Below are 22,175 nucleotides of genomic sequence, written 5' to 3' on the forward strand. Positions count from 1 at the left end.
GCAAGGTGAGCCGCTCATGCAATCTTTAAAGAGGAGAGAGAGTGGTATGGTACTCGCAGCTGTTGTTGCCAACATCGAAGAGGATGAGTTTTGGTTGCAAGGCGAGCCACTAAGTCTCAAAGAAAGCAAGAAGCTATGTGCAAACCACTTTGTGTGTCAACAACTATTTTGAATCAGCAACCATGCAAAGGATTCATCTCCAGTAAACCTATCAGATTTGCAGCACAAAGGGCTAGCACGAGTACTGCTACAAAGATTCATAAAACAAGAGAGTATCATGCCAAACAATAACCAAATGGCACTTTACTTCATACAACAGTGTTATGCTTATGACATCCTAGGGAGGCGGGTAGATTGGTCAAACCACCCAAAGAATTTTGGCGTTGACCATGGTCATATTGTATAAAAAGTGGCAGCAAGCAACACCAATAACCCAACGCCTGCACGCAAACGCCCTATAGTTCTACTTCCCAAAGATTCAGAGACACTCATTGAATTAGCAAGTTGGAGGCAAGATCTTGCAAGCCAAGGAGAGACACTTGACATGCTGCGCGGCCGAATCCTTGAGCTTGAGATAGAGCTATCAGAGGCCCAAGCAAAGATGCAATGATATGACTCGTTGTATGGACCTCTACCAGACGAGGCTGGTCCTTTGCAACAAGGACTTGCAAACCAATCTCCTAAGTCTAGAAGTGTTGAATTCAACATAGATGACCTACTGGATGAGCTAACACAATCATTGTCTTAAGCACCCCCCTCACTTTCACCTATTTATTCTCTCAAGAAGCCAATGTGTTGTATCGCAATTTTTGTAATCTCAAAATTGCATTTACTCTCTCATTTCTCCCTTTTTGTATTCTTGAGAAGTAACTGTCTTATATCTAACTATAATTGTGAATCTTATTGAAAAAGTAGCTGTAAAACTTGTGTATGTATGTGTGTTTGAGAGAGAGAGAGAGATGTGAACATCAAGTAGCATAGCATGGTATTCCATCACACACTCTTATCAAACTGAGCAAAAGTTATAGGGCCTAAATCACATATCGCTCCAAACGACAAACGGCATAATCACTTAAAACAAAACATTTCAATCATAATATTCACATCCTACTACATCGATTTATCTAAAGTGCAAGCTTTTGACTTTCACACATTACGATAATCAATAATCTTAATCACTTATAAAAAACAATACGTATAAATCATATCATTTCACATTGCACTATATCAATTTAACTAGAGTGCAAGCTTACGGCTTTCACACATTACGATAATCGATAATTTTAATCAAATTTTGAAAATGATTCTCATTGTAACATGATAATCAATTGCAGACCTTAACGATTGCCATATCTATCTGAAGTACGAACATGAAGTTCTCACACTCCACGATAGATCTTTGAGCACTTATCTATCTGCAGTTGATGCATGTGCACGATCACACAGTGGAATAGATCTTGTGATCCAAATAAAAATAATTAAATATCAATATATTTGGACATGATATTCCTAAATTTTAATTCCAGTAAGAGCATAGTGTGATGACTCTACACACAACAAAAAAAATTGTATCTATGTTCACTTTGAACTGAGAAAATATATGCACGTCAAAATCGAACACTAAACTAAATAAAACTAACTTGTATTATATTATATTTTCAAAGTGATTACCTCATGTGAGAGTACACTCTGCACGTAACGACGTCAATCCCTAAATTATATCACTAATTCACTTCCACGTGTCATTAAACTGAGCACATAGCAAGTGACCCCTATAAAATAAACACCTTGCAATGAGTGAGAGTCTGAGCTCTACACAACATACAAGGATCTTATACTATTTAATCCTAATTTTTTTTTGGGTCAAATATTGAACAACAGTTTAAATTATTTTTAAACAAATTTATTTTCAAACTATTTTATTGATTTCAATGGATTGCAACGTAAAAAAAAGAATGTATTTCTATTTTATTTCTCACATAGATTGTCTTTTATGATGTCAATTGAGCTTAAAAGAGTGTACTGTCTTCTTATATAGAGAGTGCACTGCCTTCTTATGTAGAATTTATTTCGATTAAACATGTCTTCGATCATATGTGTCTTTGATCAAAGTTTTTTCCGATCAAAAGATCTTTCATTCAATTTTTTTTGAAATTATACGTGAGACTGATTTTGTTGACGTGGCACCGTATAAAATGGGCGTATAATTCGGATCAACGGATAATACATCTATTATTCGCGTATTATTTTTCTTCCATATAACAAATAATGCTATTTAGATTTTGGGTAGATTTTGGGAGTTGAGTTGGATTAATCTTAACTATAAAACATGCATCTTGTAGCTATGAAGATTGAATCCTAGACTCAATCACATTATTTAAACGTACTATATATACATTTTTGGTGCACAAAAAAATTTTAAAGGGTTATTATGCATGATTGTGAGCCTTGCACCACACAAAAAACAAGTGATAAAATGACGACGCCCATGCACGTGTCATATAGTCCTGAGGGAGGCCTCCCTCAAAAAAAGAAAATATAGCATATCTCCTTATATTTTTAAAATGGAGAATATTAACCATCCACGCGCAGCCACGGCCAATGCTCCTGAGTCCTCTCTTTGACACCGATTCCCCTCTCATTAAGGCCATGGTCACGCGAGGCTTAGTGAGAACTAAGCCTGGACAAAATCTGACATGTCATAGAGGAACGTGATCGGCAGTAGCAACTAGAGAGAGAAGCGGAAGGTGCCGACAGGAGAGAGAGAGAGAGAGGAAGCTGACCAAGAGCATACCGGCATAGTTTTGTAACTGTGCCTTTTTAGGCACAGTTACAAAACTATGCCGGTGGAAAGGTTTCGCTGTCAGATGTACGACTGTCAGACTTACGGCAAACTAAGCCTCGCGTGACCATGCTCTAACCAATTTCCTTGCGATGTGGCATGTTCTCTTTCATCGTGGGCTGCCAGCACATGCGCCAAACAGGGGTGCCAGTGCACAAGATGCTTGCAATCTTTAGAATAGGCCTAGACGTGGCCTCTGATCTCAATATCAACCCCCGCAATCTAACACCCATGTCCCACAGCCCAAGAGAAGTGATCTATGCTAACGAGAGAGAGAGAGAGAGAGAGAGAGAGAGAGAGAGAGAGAGAGAGAGAGAGAGAGAGAGAGAGAGAGAGAGAGAGAGATTGAGATTAACTCCATTATTGCAGGTATCCCTTTTGTAAGAGATTCAAGTGCTGTCGCACGAGATTGCTTTAGTCAAGAGAGTATTCAAGCTGAGCTATTGAGGGGAGGGGCGATGCAAGCGATGAGGAGGAGGATGCCTTCAAGCTAGACGGGAATTGATATAGGTAAATTGGGTACCCCACCTGCGCCTCTATGTCTTGCCTGTCCACATCCCGTGATCCCGGACCCTTTCTTGCAATATCCAGTGTTCCCAGAGAAGTATTTTACAAGCAGAAAGAAAAACCTGCTACTCTCGTGAGAACCAATTTTTTTGGAAATTCTCCCAACATGAAATTTCAAAAAATAGACATGCCAAGATTTTAATGTCATGCTCAGCATGAGACAGCATGAGACGGCCGAAAAACTTTTTAGTTCACATTAACACTTAAATAAAGTACAAATAGAGGTATGGACGGCAAACTACTCATGAGAGTGTATGAAAAGAAACATACAAGCCATTCTTTATAACCTTGTAGGCCATTTGAATTCAGCACTTTCACAGCAACTGTGAAGTACGGTGCCATTATGTGCAACCTCGTTGACTGAGCCCTTAAACACACACCCAAAGCCTCCTTCTCCCAACAAGATGTCAGGTCGAAAATTGTTGGTAGCAACCTTCAACTCCTTATAGAGGAAGACTCCCTGACTTACAATCAGGTGCAATTCGGGTGCAGGAGGACCAGTGTTCACTGAAAACCTGTAAACAGTTACAATGGACCTGTGAAGTTTGGAGTTTTATCGGCCACTAAAAAAATTGAAGGTTTTGCAAAACGGTAAATTTTGTTGAAGAAACGAGATCACCACTGTCACTAAAAAACTAGAGGGTATATTTGTGTGAGAACAATAGTTTCGAAGGGTTACCACTTTTAGAAACTAGTAAATCAATTTTCATAAAGGGTTTAAAAGTTTAAGAAATCATCGTAGGACCAATCAAAGTCGTTCAATGGTGGATTATCCATATGTGGTCCAATGAGGATCCTTGGACTGTAAACAGGTAGCCCAAAGCTTCATATTTATAATCTAGACTGGCTTATGCAGAAGCCAAATTCCAGAAGCTTCAAGTTCAAACCTAACTAAAGCTCGGTGAGTCTCTCTCTCTCTCTCTCTCTCTCTCTCTCTCTCTCTCTCTCTCTCTCTCTCTCTCTCTCTCTCTCTCTCTCTCTCTCGACTCTCTCCCCTCTTTTAAGTGCGTGATTTATAACACTTAGGATAGAATGGTCATTAAGCCCGCTCCATTGCTAAGCTAATGCACCCTGGCCCCTGCTGTCTTCGCGCATGAGCTATGCAGTTTAGAAACTTGCTGGCTGCCAGCCTTGCAGGTAATGGCGTGCAATAAGCAACAGCACTCATGCACAGAAGAGAGAGAGAGAGAGAGAGAGAGAGAGAGAGAGAGAGAGAGAGAGAGAGAGAGCTACGCAGCTTGCGCTAGCGGCTAGAGTGCTATGGTTGAACACTGCCACGTGCACTATAAAGCATGCAGTCATCAGTGCTCACGACGAATGGATGGCTCGAGCCCGGGGCACTGACTCACATGAGGACCTCATTGGAATCCCAATTCCTAACTTGCCCCATCATCATTGCCCAATGCACTGATAAATCACAGAGCATGACTTTCTCTGCATTGATCGGACCCCTCCAAGAAGCCAAGGCAGAAGCCTAACAGTAGCTCTTCTCATCTTCTGACGGCTCTCTCCAGTCTAAGGTTACACCTCCAAACTAAGGTTGGATCAATATTGTTTCTTGTTTTTAAGCTTCTGTGGATTTTTCGCCAGTTTCCCAAGTTTTCTCCTTGCGATGTGGAGAGAGAGAGAGAGAGAGAGAGAGAGAGAGAGAGAGAGAGAGAGAGAGAGAGAGGTCATGGGTGTGCCGAATTCCCCCTACTGTTGGCCTACTTTGTGGTCTCCCCTTATCTGCTCATGAGCTACATTGGTCCAAGCTGGGTTTCCCCCTCCGTGTAGTGTTTAAGTCCACTATGGTGGAGTACTGATTATGTATGTGCAGGGAGCTCATGGTCTCTTTCTTGAGCTGTTCATGCAGCGACAACCCTTGGCCCCGATGCCCCATGCAAGTCATGCAACGATTTTAATCATTATCATTTTCTTGCTGCAGACCATTGCACCAGTAGACCATGTAGCTTCACTACACAGCTTGTTTACGTAGACATTTTTTACTCAGAGCATGCTTGTTTGAGAGAGAGAGAGAGAGAGAGAGAGAGAGAGAGAGATTCATTTTTTGCACGACATTCATGGAAAATACGATGGCACAAAATCAATCTACAAGTAAGACTAATAGGCAATCCACTCTGTTGGCCATGCCAAATTTTACTCGCATTCAGACCCCATCTCACAAAAAGGTTAAGGTACATGTCTCCAACGAGGATACACACCCTGCTGTGCTGGCGATTTGTCATCATTGAATGTGGTATCCTCTAGTACCTCTGCTACATCTGAGTTGAAAATGAGTTGAAAAGAATAAAAAGTGCATTTTTAGCATGGAATGATGCATGTGCTATCTCATTTGATTGGGTGTATTTTGATGCAAGCAAAGGAAGAATGTTTTGCAAAATTTGTGAGTCCATGAAAAAGTGTCGAAGTGAGTTTGGAACATGTGGCTCTGTGAATATTCAATTAAGTGCAATTAGGTGTCATGCTACATCAAGGCAACACAAATGGTCTTGTTACTCTAAGGCATATGGGAAGAAAGCATTAAAAGATGGCATCGACAAAATAAGAGGAAATGTGGATGTCGATATTTTGAATCTTTTTCAATGCGCTTATTACATTGCGAAGGAAGATCTTGCATTTGTTAAGTTTCGAGCCTTGATAGAGTTAATGGATGCATGTGGACTAAACACATTGTCTTTGTATCATAATGATAAAACAGCCGCAAGTTTTGCATCGTACATCAGTGAGTCGATTTTCAATAGAGTTTTACAGAAGTTGACCTCTTCTCCATTTTTTGGGATTTTGGTAGATGAATACTTATATTTCTACTGTCAAGCATTTGATTGTGTATGCATCTTATATGTATGAAAATGAGCCGAAAACTGCTTTTTTGGGGTTATTAGAACTCCAGGATAGAACGTCAAAGGGATTAGAGAATGCATTGTTTTCTTTGTTTGAAACTTATGGGCTTGATGAGATGAAGATGTTCAGCTTTGGCTCCGACGGAGCATCTGTCATGGTGGGTGTACGCAATGGTTTGGCGATGCTTTTAAAGAAGCGGAGTCCCTATATGACACCAATTCATTGTGTTGCTCATCGCACACACCTATGCATTTCTGACGCTTTCCAAGGTAATGATCTTGCAAATTATGTTGATGGAGTGCTTAATGAACTTGGTGCTATGTTCAAAAATTCGTCAAAGCGTTCTGCCAGATTGGTAGAATTGCAAGAGTTCTATGATCGCCCTCCATTGAAAATGGAGAGGGTACACAAACTTCGCTGGTTGAGTCGTTATAAAGTCTTGGTTAAAGTTTGTGAGGTGCTTGAGCCACTCATCGTTTTTTTGCAGGAAGAAAGTATTGGATTGTATAACAAGGTAGCAAATTTCAAATTTGTTTATGAAATTCACTTTTTGGCTGATATTTTAGAGTATCTTGCGTCCTTAAGCTTAACCTTTCAAAAGTCTTTTGTGGATGTAACGAGTATTACTAGCTTGATATCGTGTATTGTCACTATTATAAAAATGGAGTAAGTTGCAGGTCCAATGGATGAATTTGGCTTGAATTTGCACGGCTATGATGGACATAGATTCCCTATCATTCCAGAGTATGGTGTAAAGCATGGATGGCTATGGACTTTGGGTAAAGCCATGAAGGGTGACATGTACTACAACATGCGCATTCAAAGGTGTGTCATAGGGACAGATCTTGCAGATGCTCTTCATTTTCAACATGAATTTTGCGTGGAAGTCAAAACGCATTTGGAGGCCTGATTTGGTAATGCTTCTTTAATGCAAAATTTTTGGAATCTTCTCTCCTATCATGTTTCCTTGTAGCAAAGAATTGAAAAGTTTTGGTGGTGCTCAAATGGATGCTTTGGTTAAGCATTTTTCTCATGCTCATGCATTAAGTGGGGGCAGGCAAGTAGGCCCCCTTGTAGATGAAAGGTCAATGCGGAGGGAGTTTCATATGCTTAAAGTTCAAGGGGCTTTAGACCCGGGGCGGTCACCGTTTAGAATGTATATGCTATCACATGAGTTAACCGGACAGGATTATTAAAAGATCAAAATGTATACATACATAGGGGGGTGGGGGTTTTTAAAATAGGCATGTAGTGTAAATGTAGTATGTATATTGAGGTATTATTAATAACCTCTTGAACGCACGTGATATAGGAAGTTTTTGATAAGTGACCGCCCCCGGGCTTCAGATTGGAAGGGGAAAACATTGAGAGATACATGGTGCTTGATAGGGAAAAGTGATTGTTGGCGCGAGAAGTATCCTAACCTTTCGTGCCTTGCTCAAATATCAATGTTACAGTGTTGTAGTACTGCCATATGTGAAAGAGGATTTAGTGTACAAAACATTATCAAAAGGAAGCTTCGCAACAGATTGGAAACAAGGAATTTGGATGTATTGATGCGTATTTCTATTGAGGGGCCTCCTTTATCCTCATTTGATTTTACCGAAGCTATCAACCTCTGGCGCGATGGTGCAAAAACATCACAGCATGTGTATGGGTTTCATTGGGAGACTGCATAAGAGACAATCATGTTTCACTCATGTATGGTTGATGTGGATTTATCTATCTTTGATTTGATTGCGAATGAAAATAGATGAGGCAGAAGGTTTGTGCGTTGCCATTGTATCAAAGACGCATCAAAGAAATGATCTTGTTGATGAGTTTTTCATGAGTTTTGTTGTTTTTTAATAATAATTTCTATTTCCTACTGATTATTCATGTCTTTTGCAGAGCCGGGGGTGAGGAATAGGGGAGCTTCGACTTAGCTGCCCTACTCCTCACCTCCCCAAGAGAGCTTGGTTTTGTCATTTCCAAATGACAATGGGGTTCGATTCCCCAACTCTCTACCACGTCCTTACCAACAATGCTTTGCAGGATTCCTCGAACATAAGCTTTAGGGAATGATTCAACTAGGAGGGGAATTTGAGGAGATAGAGCTGAAGCGGTTGCTGCTGCGTGGTCTTTCTTGTACCAGTGCAGATCCACACTTGCGACCCCAGAAGGGGGAGTTGTTGGAGAGACTATTAGGTGCCTCTGAGCCAGTGCAACTCACATTTAGGTTCTGCCTTGTCTTCAGGTCCTTGCAATTCATATATATGTTTTAAAATCAGTGGATTCATATGATGGGTTCATGTTGAGTTGTGGGGCGTGTATTTATGCATGACATCCATAGATGTTGGTCTAACAAATGCGTTTCTTGCAATCTTGATTATTTTGCAACTGTCAAAGCCTTCCATATGTTACTGATGATTCAAAAAAGAGGAAGGGGTGTCAACGTTTTAAGAGCAGAGTAACAACTAGTTTTTCCCGTTGCCTTGTGTCCAGGTGAGGTCCTTGCTAGAGAATGGAAGCATAGAGGATGCTTTTGATGATGAGTTGAGAGATTCATCTTACGAAGAAGAGCTGAAAGAGGTAATATACATTGCTTGCCAGTGCTTGGACCGCAATCCCAATCACAAGCCAACAATGCAACAGGTTGTCAAAATGCTTGAGACAGTAATTATGGAGTCAGACGACGGAATTGACGAGGGTGTTGGTGGTTGACAAGTAAGGAGCGGCCTGAACATGTATAGATCTTCAGAGAGAAGGATGTCAAAAGCTGACGGGGCAACATCTGCTTTTAGGTGACGGGGGGTTCTCGGCACAATTGGAAGCAATGTTCGGTGGTGTTGCCATTGTATGTACATCCATACTCTGATAAACAGCTTTGGCACTTCAGTGCCCATGTATTTTATAATAGTCATATGTAACTTTTATAGTAAAACCAGAGAGTACCTTGCTCTTTGTAAGCCATGGTTAAGGATGCAATTGAAATTTTCCATGATGAAATGCCCGACCTCTTTGTTGATAGACTATTGGTGATAGAGACCAAAGTCTCAAATCCAAGCTGGCTATATCTACTTTCTTGAATCAAGAGCATACCGATGTTATTTATTTCAGGTCTACTCATGTGCGAAGTGCAACACATTTCCATAGTATGTATTGCAATGGCGACCAAAGAGGCTCCATTGTCGCCCATGGTCCTCAGAACTATTTTGAACTGTCATCATGAATGTGTTGAGATTTCTGTCCTTGGCAGGCTTGGTCTTTCTTGTACTAGTGCAGATCCACACTTGCGACCCCAGACGGGGGAGTTGCTGGAGAGACTATTAGATGCCTCTGAGCCAGTGTAACTCACATTTAGGGACTGCCTTGTCTTTAGGTTTAAAGTTTGACTCACCCACGTCCTTGCAATCATATTTTTTAAAATCAGTGCATCACATTTAAACTGGTTGCTCTTTTATTCAAGGGTCTTACTGGTTTTGTGGTTGGAATTGTCACAACCCCCCTAAAAGCAAGAAAGGAAGAGGGTCCACTGATTTTAAAAAATATGAATTGCAAGGAGAGGGTGAGTCAAACCTTAAACCTAAAGACAAGGCAGTCCCTAAATGTGAGTTGCACTGGCTCAAAGGCACCTAATAGTCTCTCCAGCAACTCCCCCGTCTGGGGTCGCAAGTATGGATATGCACTAGTACAAGAAAGACCAATCAGCAACAACCGCTTCAACTCTATCTCCTCAAATTCCCCTCCTAGTTGAATCATTCCCTAAAGCTTATGTTCGAGGAATCCTGCAAAGCATTGTAGGTAAGGACGTGGTAGAGAGTTGGGGAATCGAACCCCATTGTCATTTGGAAATGACAAAACCAAGCTCTCTTGGGGAGGTGAGGAGTAGGGCAGCTAAGTCGAAGCTCCCCTATTCCTCACCCCCGGTTCTGAAAAAGACATGAATAATCAGTAGGAAATAAAAATTATTAATAAAAAACAACAAAACTCATGAAAAACTCATCAACAAGATCATTTCTTTGATGTGTCTTTGATACAATGGCAACACACAAACCTTCTGCCTTATCTATTTACATTGGCAATCAAATCAAAGATAGGTAAATCCACATCAACCATACATGAGTGAAACATGATTGTCTCTTATGCAGTCTCCTAATGAAACCCATACACATACTGTGATGTTTTTGCACCATCGCCCCAGAGGTTGATAGCTTCGGTAAAATCAAATGAGGATAAAGAGGCCCCTCAATACGCATCAATACATCCAAATTCCTTGTTTCCAATCTGTTGCGAAGCTTCTTTTTGATAATGTTTTGTACACTAAAGCCTCTCTCACATATGGCAGTACTGCAACACTGTAACATTGCTATTTGAGCAAGGCACCAAAGGTTAGGATACTTCTCGCGCCAACAATCACGTTTCCCTATCAAGCACCATGTATCCCTCAATGTTTTCCCCTTCCAATCTGAAGCCCCTTGAGCTTTAAACATATGAAACTCCCTTTGCATTGACCTTTCATCTACAAGGGGGCCTACTTGCCTGCCCCCACTTAATGCATGAGCATGAGAAAAATGCTTAACCAAAGCATCCATTTGAGAACCACCAAAACTTTTCAATTCTTTGCTACAAGAAAACATGATAGGAGACAAGATTCCAAAAATTTGCATTAACGAAGCATTACCAAATCTGGCCTCCAAATGCGTTTTGACTTCCATGAAAAATTCACGTTGAAAATGAAGAGCATCTGCAAGATCTGTCCCTATGACACAACTTTGAATGCGCATGCTGTAGTACATGTCACCCTTCATGGCTTTACACAAAGTCCATAGCCATCCATGCTTTACACCATACTCTGGAATGATAGGGAAGCCGTGTCCATCATGGCCGTGCAAATTCAATCCGAATTCATCCATTGGACCTGCAACTTACTCCATTTCTATAATAGTAACAGTAGACAATATCAAGCTAGTAATACTCGTTACATCCACAAAAGACTTTTGAAAGGTTAAGCTTAAGGACGCAAGATACTCTAAAATATCAGCCAAAAAGTGAATTGCATAAACAAATTTGAAATTTGCTACCTTGTTATACAACCCAATACTTTCTTCCTGCAAAAAAACGATGAGTGGCTCAAGCACCTCACAAACTTTAACCAGGACTTTATAACGACTCAACTAGCAGAGTTTGTGTACCCTCTCCATTTTCAATGGAGGACAATCATAGACCTCTTGCAATTCTACCAATCTGGCAGAACGCTTCGACGACTTTTTGAACATAGCACCAAGTTCATTAAGCACTCCATCAACATAATTTGCAAGATCATTACCTTGGAAAGCGTCAAAAATGCATAGGTGTGGGCGATGAGAAACACAATGAATTGGTGTCAGATAGGGACTCCGCTTCTTTAAAAGCGTCGCCAATCCATTGCGTACACCCACCATGACAGATGCTCCGTCAGAGCCAAAGCTGGCCATCTTCTTCTCATCAAGCCCATAAGATTCAAACAAAGAAAACAATGCATTCTCTAATCCCTTTGACGTTCCATCCTCGAGTTCTAATAACCCCATAAAAGCAGTTTCCGGCTCATTTTCATATATATAAGATGCATACACAATCAAATGCTCGACAATAGAAAAATCAGTAGATTCATCGATCAAAATCCCAAAAAATGGAGAAGAGGTCAACTTCAGTAAAACTCTATTGAAAATCGACTCACTGATGTACGATGCAAAACTTGCGGCTGCTTTATCATTACAATACAAAGACAATGTGTTTAGTCCACATGCATCCATCAACTCTATCAAGGCTGGAAACTTAACAAATGCAAGATCTTCCTTCGCAATGTAATAAGCGCATTGAAAAAGATTCAAAATATCGACATCCACATTTCCTCTTATTCTGTCGATGCCATCTTTTAATGCTTTCTTCCCATATGCCTTAGAGTAACATGCCCATTTGTGTTGCCTTAACCTAATTGCACTTAATTGAATATTCAGAAACCACATGTTCCAAACTCACTTCAACACTTTTTCATGGACTCACAAAATTTGCAAAACATTCTTCCTTTGCTTGCATCAAAATACACCCAATCAAATGAGACATCCCATGCATCATTCCATGCTAAACATGCACTTTTTATTCTTTTCGACTCAAATGCAACAGAGGTACTAGAGGATACCACATTCAACGATGAAAAATCGCCAACAGCAGGGTGTCTATCCTCATTTGAGACATGTACCTTAACCTTTTTGCGAGATGGGGTCTGAATGCGAGTAAACTTTGGCATGGCCAACAGAGTGGATTGCCTATTAGTCTTACTTGTAGATTGCTTTTGTGCCATTGCATTTTCCATGAATTTCCTGCAAAAAATGAATCTCTCTCTCTCTCTCTCTCTCTCTCTCTCTCTCTCTCTCTCTCTCTTAAACAAGCATGCTTTGAGTAAAAAATGTCTACGTAAACAAGCTGTGTAGTGAAGCTACATGGCCTACTGGTGCAATGGTCTACAGCAAGAAAATGATAATGATTAAAGTCATTGCATGACTTGCATAGGGCATCGGGGCCAAGGGCTGCCGCTGCATGACGAGCTGCAAGAAAGCGACCATGAGCTGCATGCACATAAATAATCATTACTCCACCATATTGGACTTAAACACTACACAGAGGGGGGTTGATTGAAGGGGAAACCCAACTTGGACCAATGTAGCTCATGAGCAGATAAGGGGAGACCACAAAGTAGGCCAACAGTAGGGGGCATTCGGCACACCCATGCCACCTCTCTCTCTCTCTCTCTCTCTCTCTCTCTCCACATCGCAAGGAGAAAACTTGGGAAACTGACCAAAAATCCACAGAAGCTTAAAAACAAGAAACAATATTGATCCAACCTTAGTTTGGAGGTGAAACCTTAGACTAGAGAGAGGTGTAAGAAGATGAGAAGAGCTACTCTCAGGCTTCGGCCTTGGCTTCTTGGAGGGGTCCGATCAATGCAGAGAAAGTCATGCTATGTGATTTATCAGTGCATTGGGCAATGATGATGGGGCAAGTTAGCAATCGGGATTCCAATGAGGCCCTCATGTGAGTCAGTGCCGCGAGGCTCGAGCCATCCATTCGTCGTGAGCACTAACGACTGCATGCTTTATAGTGTACGTGTAGTGTTCAACCATAGAACTCTAGCCGCTAGTGCAGGCTGCGTAGCTCTCTCTCTCTCTCTCTCTCTTCTGTGCATGAATGTTGTTGCTGATTGTAGGACATTACCTGCAGGGCTGGCAGCCATCAAGTTTCTAAACTGCACAGCTCATGCGCGAAGACAGCAGGGGCGAGGGTGCATTAGCTTAGCAATGGGGAGGGCTTAATGAGCATTCTATCCTAAGTGTTATAAATCATGCACTTAAAAGAGGGGAGAGAGTCTAGAGAGAGAGAGAGAGAGAGAGTCTACGTAAACAAGCTGTGTAGTGAAGCTACATGGTCTACTTGTGCAATGGTCTGCAGCAAGAAAATGATAATGATTAAAATCGTTGCATGACTTGCATGGGGCATCGGGGCCAAGGGTTGTCGCTGCATGACCAGCTACAAGAAAGCGACCATGAGCTGTCTGCACATAAATAATCAGTACTCCACCATAGTGGACTTAAACACTACACAAAGGGGGCGGGATTGAATGGGAAACCCAGCTTGGACCAATGTAGCTCATGAGCAAATAAAGGGAGACCACAAAGTAGGCCAATAGTCGGGGGCATTCGGCACACCCATGACACCTCTCTCTCTCTCTCTCTCTCTCTCTCTCTCTCTCTCTCTCTCTCTCTCTCTCTCCACATCGCAAGGAGAAAACTTGGGAAACTGGCGAAAAATCCACAGAAGCTTAAAAACAAGAAACAATATTGATCCAACCTTAGTTTGGAGGTGTAACCTTAGACTGGAGAGAGCCGTTAGAAGATGAGAAGAGCTACTGTTAGGCTTCGGCCTTTGCTTCTTGGAGGGGTCCGATCAATGCAGAGAAAGTCATGCTCTGTGATTTATCAGTGCATTGGGCAATGATGATGGGGCAAGTTAGGAATTGGGATTCCAATGAGGCCCTCATGTGAGTCAGTGCCCCGAGGCTCGAGCCATCCATTCGTCGTGAGCACTGATGACTGCATGCTTTATAGTGCACGTGTAGCGTTCAACCATAGCACTCTAGCCGCTAGCGCAGGCTGCGCTGCGCAGCACTCTCTCTCTCTCTCTCTCTCTCTCTCTCTCTCTCTCTCTCTCTCTCTCTCTCTCTCTTCTGTGCATGAATGTTGTTGCTGATTGCAGGCCATTACTTGCAGGGCTGGCAGCCAGCAAGTTTCTAAACTGCATAGCTCATGTGCGAAGACAGCAGGGGCCAGGGCGCATTAGCTTAGCAATGGAGCGGGCTTAATGAGCATTCTATCCTAAGTGTTATAAATCACACACTTAAAAGAGGGGGGAGAGTCTTGAGAGAGAGAGAAAGACTCACCGAGCTTTAGTTAGGTTTGAACTTGATGCTTCTGCATAAGCCAGTCTAGATTATAAATACAAAGCTTTGGGCTACCTGTTTACAGTCCAAGGATCCTCATTGGACCACATAGGGATAATCCACCATTGAACGACTTTGATTGGTCCTACCATGCTTTCTTAAACTTTTAAACCCTTTATGAAAATTGAGTTACTATTTCTACAAGTGGTAACCCTTCGAAACTATTGTTCTCACACAAATATACCCTCTAATTTTTCAGTGACAGTGGTGATCTCGTTTCTTCAACAAAATTTACCGTTTTGCAAAACCTTCAAACTTTTTAGTGGCCGATAAAACTCCAAACTTCATAGGTCCATTGTAACTGTTTACAGGTTTTCTGTGAACACTGGCAATATCCCTATACCCACCCTTTGCACTGCAGCTACGTGAGCTCCTGTGTCTACCTCAACGACGTCTTTTTTGGCACTTGCAAAAGCTGCGAGCAGCAAACATAAGCGGCCCCCGAAACTTTGTTAGCCCTAATTATCTATCGCTGCCATTGCATGCATACGACTGCACGTGATTTGTAGCTACAGGAGAGAATGACGGAAACATATGCAATAGGCCTGTGTACTGTTGCACAATCTCCTTGAGATTGAGCTTGCTGTCAGACAACTCTTTGATCGACGTTTAGGCTTCAACGGCCTCAACCATATATCTATTAAGCTCGCCATCGCTAGCTCTCATGCAACTTGCTAGCTTCCCACTTTTGAGTCATGCACACCCCAAAGCACTACCAAGGAGGATAGAACCCAAAAGAACGTCTTGCATAAGGCCATGGCCTTCCCCTAGGATATGGTAGAGACACAGAGAGGGAGAGAGGTTGCAGTCGGCTCTTCTACTTCTAGCACTACAACTCCTCTGCACGACACATCGATAATTCCTAAATTCCCCCAATCGTGTTAATTAAATTAATGATGTTTCTTTTGATACACGTTCAGTAGGTGTAAATAGGGGGTATCAGCTGGTGGAAAATGACAAAATCTCTCATTAAAAGAGAATAATCGCTTTAGTGCAGAGAGCTTGAGAGAAGGTCGCGCAGGGGGACCAAGGTCGCTCATAGAGCCTCGGAAGAGGGGGGGCAGAGGCATGGTGAAGGAGGCGAGCTGGACATTGCAAAACTCCCGCAAGAGAGAGACGGAGCAAGGGAAGCCACAAATTTTCTTTAAAAAGAATTAAAAAAATAAAAAGAATAATTAAAAAGTCAAACTCTCGACAGGCGAGTGCAATGCCACTTGTGGCCTACACCATCTCAGAAAAATAAAAAGTCTCTCTTTTTATTAGAACTAGGGTAAGGGAGCCAGTTTAGAGGCTTTTTGTGGAAACGTGATATATTTGGGGCGGATTTTGCAAATCTCATTAGTTTTAATATTTATGCATTGCATGAGATTCCTCATAAAAGGCCGAATCAAATGATACCAAAATCAATATTTTTAGATTTTATTTGAATGTTCCATTTAAAAAATTCATCTTTTGAAGCTTTTTGAAGCATTAGAGATACTCAAGACCCAGTAATGGTACACTTTTCAACAAATCACAACATGACACATAAGCAAGATTCTAAGAATATGCCACATTTCTTGCCTCTAAATTGGGGGTGGATATGTGTCTAACTTGAGGGTCAAAAAATTTTCGTCTCTAAACTAGCTCCCTTACCCTTGGTATGAGAACGCACGACCGTGGGCCGCCTCTCTCTCTCTCTCTCTCTCTCTCTCTCTCTCTCTCATTGCCGGACTAAGAAGCATGCGACACGTGGTCGGGGGAGAGGTCGCAAATTCCTTCCCGCTTCATCGATAGTAGAGATTATGGAGATCTATTTGCATGTCTTCGCAATAAGTATCCTCTATCATTTTCAACCAATCAAAAATTTATTCATTTTTGTAAAATAACCTCTTCTTTTTCATTAGCAAAAAGGGGAGTCATCACTAAAGCCTCACCCCTTGAAGCCAAGCCAAAAATATTCATAAATTGATTGTGATTGTTCTCAAACAACTATAAGAATCATATTGTTTTGTTTTATAGCTTTTATGGTTGTATGCTTTAAAAATTTAATTATCAAGCCCCTTAACTAACCACTTTATCCAATTTTGATCTTCCCTCCACATGCTTGTACTAAACTCTTTGTCAAGAGAATCTACCAAGGGACTCATTGCAAATATTGGTATTCCAAAGTCCACGCTCATGGCATCTCTTTCCAACTCTTCAAAAGTGTTGACAACTATTGCAAGGGACTTTTCCCTTGATTGTTGCAATGCCTTCACACAAAATTTATAAACAAAAGGATTGTTGTCGATGAAATCTATTATGTCTCCCCTTGTCAATGTTGGTAGCCCTGCAAGGTTTGTTGAGAAGACTTCATCCTTGCCTTGATCCTTATTCGATAGCACTTCCAAGACTACATGGAACAAAGAAGAATTTGGGCATTGCAACAAGGTTTTGAATTTCGCTAACACTCTTGTTTTTCTCGGAACCTTTTGTATTGATTAAGCATTCAAAAAAGTTATTCCAGAATTATGTATAGTTTTCAATAACTTCTTGTGTGATTGCATTCTTAGGGTACACATTCATCGATATTCGACAACTTATTAACTTTAAATCGATTCCTAAAGCATATAATTACTTCATAGCTTTTTAATTATTTAATCACACAAAGCAAGTGACACATTCCTCTCAGTTAAATTTGCACCCATCCAACATGATCAAAAGTAAAGAAGCTATGCATATAATCAAATGTAGCTAGTGTTTCAAGATATAAAAAGCCTAGACTTTCAAAGATGATCTACACATAAAAGGCCTAGACTTTCAAACATTATCGATATGTAAAGATTCTAGAAATACATTTCTAAATCACTTTAAAACAACAAATTAAAAGAACCAACCTACAGTTTTCAAATGATGCATCTTAAGCATTTCATTTTCAATACAAAAAGAAGAGTACAATTTGAACATTCTGAGTGCATGCTTTCTTGACTTTTACACTAAGATCGATGATGTGCGATGATTATGCTTGTTACCTCTATACTATGAATCAAAGTTTGAATCGAAGTTTGTCAACACCATATGCAAATCAAGGGTATGTGAAAGTGTCCGTGGGGAAAGGCTGCACCGATTAACCTTGTTACCTCGATACTATGGTATTTTGTTAGACAATTTGGGATTGAATCGAAGATTGTTAGCAACACATGCAAATCAAGGGTATGTGAAAGTGTCTGTGAGGAAAGGTTTGCAACCCAAAATATACTTAATCATGAATGTAAACAAAACTAAGGGAATGTCAAAGCTAGCTTGATCACTAATAAATAAATTTACCTATGAAAAAAGAAATGCATGGAGGTTACTTCATGTGCCTTTGGGCTCTCTTCTTGCGCTTTCATATGGACTTGAAGCTGAGTCCCATGTAACTCACACAGCACTACCCCTATTTCACAATATGCAACAAATTTGTTGCTCTTGCATGTGAGGAGAAACTGTGTCTTGTTTCTAGGCAACCTACAAATTTAGCATTTCCCTTCAAGAACATCATTAAGACAAACTGACATACCAGTGTTCAAAGCGAGAGTTCCTTGCAGGATGTAATGAATGTAGAGCAAGCCACTGAGGTTGGCGGTCTGGAATTAGATGTGTGGGATGCCATGCTTCTCAGCAGCAGGTTGAGTGGGTCCAGTCATGAGCATGTCGGAGATGACGCACGTGACGGGGGGCTCTGCATTCATAAGCTTCTCCAAGAGCTCTTCTATGTGAGGAGCCAGGCCACTCAGAGCCCCAAAGAATGCCTCAACCTTCTTGTCAGAGTTCGACATCTTTGGTATGTCAAAATGAAAGGGCAAGCACACTCTCCTGATGTCAAGCTTCTCTTTGCGCCCTTCTCCTCCTCCTTCATTTCCGTCTTCTTCTGGTCTGATCGTCTCTGCTTCCTTGATGCGGGCCTCTTCGATCATGTTGTGTATGGACGCTATGTTGGCAAAGGTGATGGTGAAGCCCTCCTGAGAAGCAAGCCTCTTGCAGAAGCGCATGAGGGGTTGATGCGGCCGACGCTTGGAATGGGGATGGCCAGCGCATGCTACTTCTTCATCTTCTTCTCTTGCGGCACAGAGGAAGCAAGTGCCATGACGTCCAATATATACTTGATAGAGCGGCTGTTTTCCGCGCTATGCGAAAGATGATACTTGGCCATCAAGTAAGTCAACAATTCCACTCTCACTACGACTCTGGAATCAGTACTACACTAGAATTTTAATTTCACTAGTAAAACGGCGGCAGCATGGCCCCTCTTTACCCCCATTGCGCTCGCCACCAACTTACTCCTAAAAGCCTCCCAAATTGGATTTTGCTACTCTGTAAGGATTTACAGCTCTCAGAATACCTTCCCCTATAATTAATCTCCCCTATAATTATACCTGCTCGAAAAAAACTTTTTTCCAAAAACTTGGCAAACCTACATATGTGAAACATCAGAGGTAAATTGTCAAAATTTGAAGGTTTCTTACCTTCAAATAAAAAATTTAGAGGTAAATTTCAAAATTTGTAGGTGGGACTACACTAAACCTAGGTTTTTTTCGAGCACTGCAAGTCTCTCTCTCTCTCTCTCTCTCTCTCTCTCTCTCTCTCTAGGTCGTTCGAGGCAGGTTGCACTTGCATTTGCGATTTTGTACACTGGCCGTCGTGCACCTTGGTTGTTGTGCGACATAAAGGCAGAAGGCCATCTCCAGCAACGGCCCCCCCTCGGGACCTCCTTGCCAAAAACTTGGCAAACCTACATATGTGAAACAACAGAGGTAAATTGTCAAAATTTGAAGGTTTTCTTACCTTCAAATAAAAAATTTAGAGGTAAATTTCAAAATTTGTAGGTGGGACTACACTAAACCTAGGTTTTTTTCAAGCACCTGCGAGTCCTCGCTATCTCTCTCTCTCTTTCTCTCTCTCGCTTTCTTTCTTGGTGTGCAGAGCACATCGCCGGAATCCGACCTCTGAATCTGCTCTCTCTCTCTCTCTCTCTCTCTCTCTCTCTCTCTCTCTCTCTCTCAGCTGAGCACTGTCCGGAAGCTCAGCTGTCAACAGCCGGCCGCCTCTCTCTCTTTCCGAGCGCGCAGGTGAAGGCCACACTGAGTTTGCTCTCTCTCTCTCTCTCTCTCTCTCTCTCTCTCTCTCTCTCTCTCTCTATTATGGGGCGGAATTTCTCCTTTTCCCCTTGCCGTGAACCGGCATTTTGGAAATTGAGAACGGCAAGATATTAAGCTCAGCTGTCAATAGCCGGCCGCCATGGTCCATCTTCTCCCTAGTCCCGACCAGATCGAGTTCGGGAAAAATCATTTTTCCAAACATACAAAATTCTTTTCCTTGAATTTGCCAAGAGGAAATTTTAGAAATTATGGAGCGGAATTTTTCTCTATTATGGGGTGGAATTTCTCCTTTTCCCCTTGTCGTGAACTGGCATTTTAAAATTGAAAATGGCAAAATATTAGGCGGAATTTTTCTTTATTATGGGGCAGAATTTCTCCTTTTCCCCTTGCCGTGAACCGGCATTTTAAAAATTGAAAACGGCAAGATATTAAGCCGAGACACATCACAAAAAAGGGCAATTATGTCTAAAACTAATGAAGTAATTCATCTCCAAACCTTACTCTCTCATCATTTATTTAATATAACATTTTATTTCATTTCTCTCTGTGTGTGTGTGTGTGTGTGTGTGTGTGTGTGTGGGAAAAGGCGGCCAGGCAGTTTTCAATATAACATTTCATCTCATTTTTCCCTCTCCCTTGCTTCTCTCTCTCTCTCTCTCTCTCTCTCTCTTTGGGAACACAGGCGGCCAGGCCATTTTATCTCTCTCTCTCTCTCACACACACACTTGCTGCCAAGGCCGCTTCTCTCTCTCTCTCTCTCTCTCTCTCTCTCTCTCTCTCTCTCTCTCTCTCTCTTTCACCATGCAGCCGAAGCGCAGGAAACACAGGCCGCATGAATGGGGGACCGTGCATAAGTGGAGGTCAAGGGGGGCCCGTACGTAGCGCGAAGGCCTTCTCTCTCTCTCTCTCTCTCTCTCTCTCTCTCTCTCTCTCTCTCTCTCTCTCTCTCTCTCTCTGTGTGCGTGCAGTCCTCTCGCTGATCGCGCGGCTGCAGTGCACACCATCGGGACTGGCCGGATGAAGGAGGTAGCGCCACCTGGCAGTCGAAAACACCTCCCCTTTTATCTATAGTATAGATAGGTTGTTTGGCCTTTTGAAGACGTTAATATAACATTTCATCTCTCTCTCACTCTCACGCACACACACACAACATTTGACGACGTGATCTCTTTCATATTATCGACCTATCTTGATCCAATCAATGCCGCCCTACTATTTACACACACACACACACACACACACACACACACACACACACACACAGGGAGAAGAAAAAGAAGAAGAAGAAGAAGAAAGACTTTTAACGTCGTAGGAAACTATCCCAAGAGCGAGCTGTGAGAGAGAGAGGGAAGAAAAGGGGGGGGGGGGGGGGGACTTGACCTTGCTCTCACTTTTTAAAAAATTGATCTCATAGGTCATTTGGGATTTTTTTTAATCTCATAGGTTGTTTGGCCTTTTGAAGACGTTAATATAACATTTCGTCTCTCTCTCTCTCTCTCTCTCTCTCATGCGACATGCATGGCGGCCTGTGAGCACCTTAAGCAAACCCTGCGCCATGCTCTGTCATCTTTATGGCTGCCTCTGACTGAGCCTAACAAAGGCGGATAGTCGAACTCTCTCTTTCTCTCTCTCTCTCTCTCTCTCTCTCTCTCTCTCTCTCTTACATGCTTGGAATGTGTGTGTGTGTGTGTGTGTGTGTGTGTTTTGGGGGAGATTGAGATCGAATTAAAATGCCGTACGCCTGAAGTGCAGAAGAAAGTTGGGTGAGGGATGAGCTCGAATTGAAAGCGGCGCGCCCATTCTCTCTCTCTCTCTCTCTCTCAGCAGCCCAGTTGCCGTGGGCACACCTCCGGAGCTGGCCAATTGAAGGACTCTCTCTCTCTCTCTCTCTCACTCTCTCTCTCTCTCTCTCAGTGGCCCGGTTGCAGTGCGCACACCTTCGGAGCTGGCCGGTTGAAGGTGCTCACAACACGTGTCGGGGGGAGGGGCCGGAATCCCTTCCCCCATTATGTATTAGTATAGAATAGGTCGTTTGGCCTTTTGAAGATGTTAATATAACATTTCATCTCTCTCACTCTCTCACACACAGCATTTGACGACGTTAATATAACATTTCATCTCTCCCTCTCTCAATCGACATGCATGGCGGCCTGTGAGCACCTTAAGCAAACCTTGCGGCATGCTCTGTCATCTTTATGGCTGCCTCTGACTGAGCCCAACAAAGTCGGACTCTCTCTCTCTCTCTCTCTCTCTCTCTCTCTCTCTCTCTCTCTCACGCGCTTGGAATGTGTGTGTGTGTCTTTTGGGG

General features: G+C 42.1%; 2 protein-coding genes across 2 annotated transcripts; both read right to left on the reverse strand.

The window, feature by feature from the left end:
• Window positions 1–10,269: 10,269 nt before the first annotated feature.
• LOC147421065 (uncharacterized) lies at window positions 10,270–18,426 on the reverse strand. The gene is made up of 2 exons (XM_086504246.1): window positions 18,289–18,426; window positions 10,270–12,594 (listed from the first exon to the last, which is right to left on the reverse strand). The coding sequence occupies exon 2, from the start codon at window positions 12,238–12,240 to the stop codon at window positions 11,410–11,412; it is 831 nt and encodes a 276-aa protein (XP_086360372.1). The 5' UTR covers window positions 12,241–12,594; window positions 18,289–18,426; the 3' UTR covers window positions 10,270–11,409.
• On the reverse strand, window positions 17,172–18,891 carry LOC147421066 (uncharacterized). Its single transcript, XM_086504247.1, has one exon. It carries the CDS (start codon window positions 18,758–18,760, stop codon window positions 18,362–18,364), a length of 399 nt encoding a protein of 132 aa, XP_086360373.1. The 5' UTR covers window positions 18,761–18,891; the 3' UTR covers window positions 17,172–18,361.
• Window positions 18,892–22,175: the final 3,284 nt, after the last annotated feature.

The sequence above is a fragment of the Adiantum capillus-veneris genome, chromosome 28 (genome assembly GCF_014529385.1).
Source record: "Adiantum capillus-veneris isolate H3 chromosome 28, ASM1452938v2, whole genome shotgun sequence".
Classification (NCBI taxonomy): domain Eukaryota; kingdom Viridiplantae; phylum Streptophyta; class Polypodiopsida; order Polypodiales; family Pteridaceae; genus Adiantum; species Adiantum capillus-veneris.

What these genes read in the sequence shown, in the direction of transcription:
- LOC147421065 (XM_086504246.1), bottom strand. Translation starts at nt 12,240, where the DNA reads ATGTGGTTTCTGAATATTCAATTAAGTGCAATTAGGTTAAGGCAACAC.
- LOC147421066 (XM_086504247.1), bottom strand. Translation starts at nt 18,760, where the DNA reads ATGCGCTTCTGCAAGAGGCTTGCTTCTCAGGAGGGCTTCACCATCACC.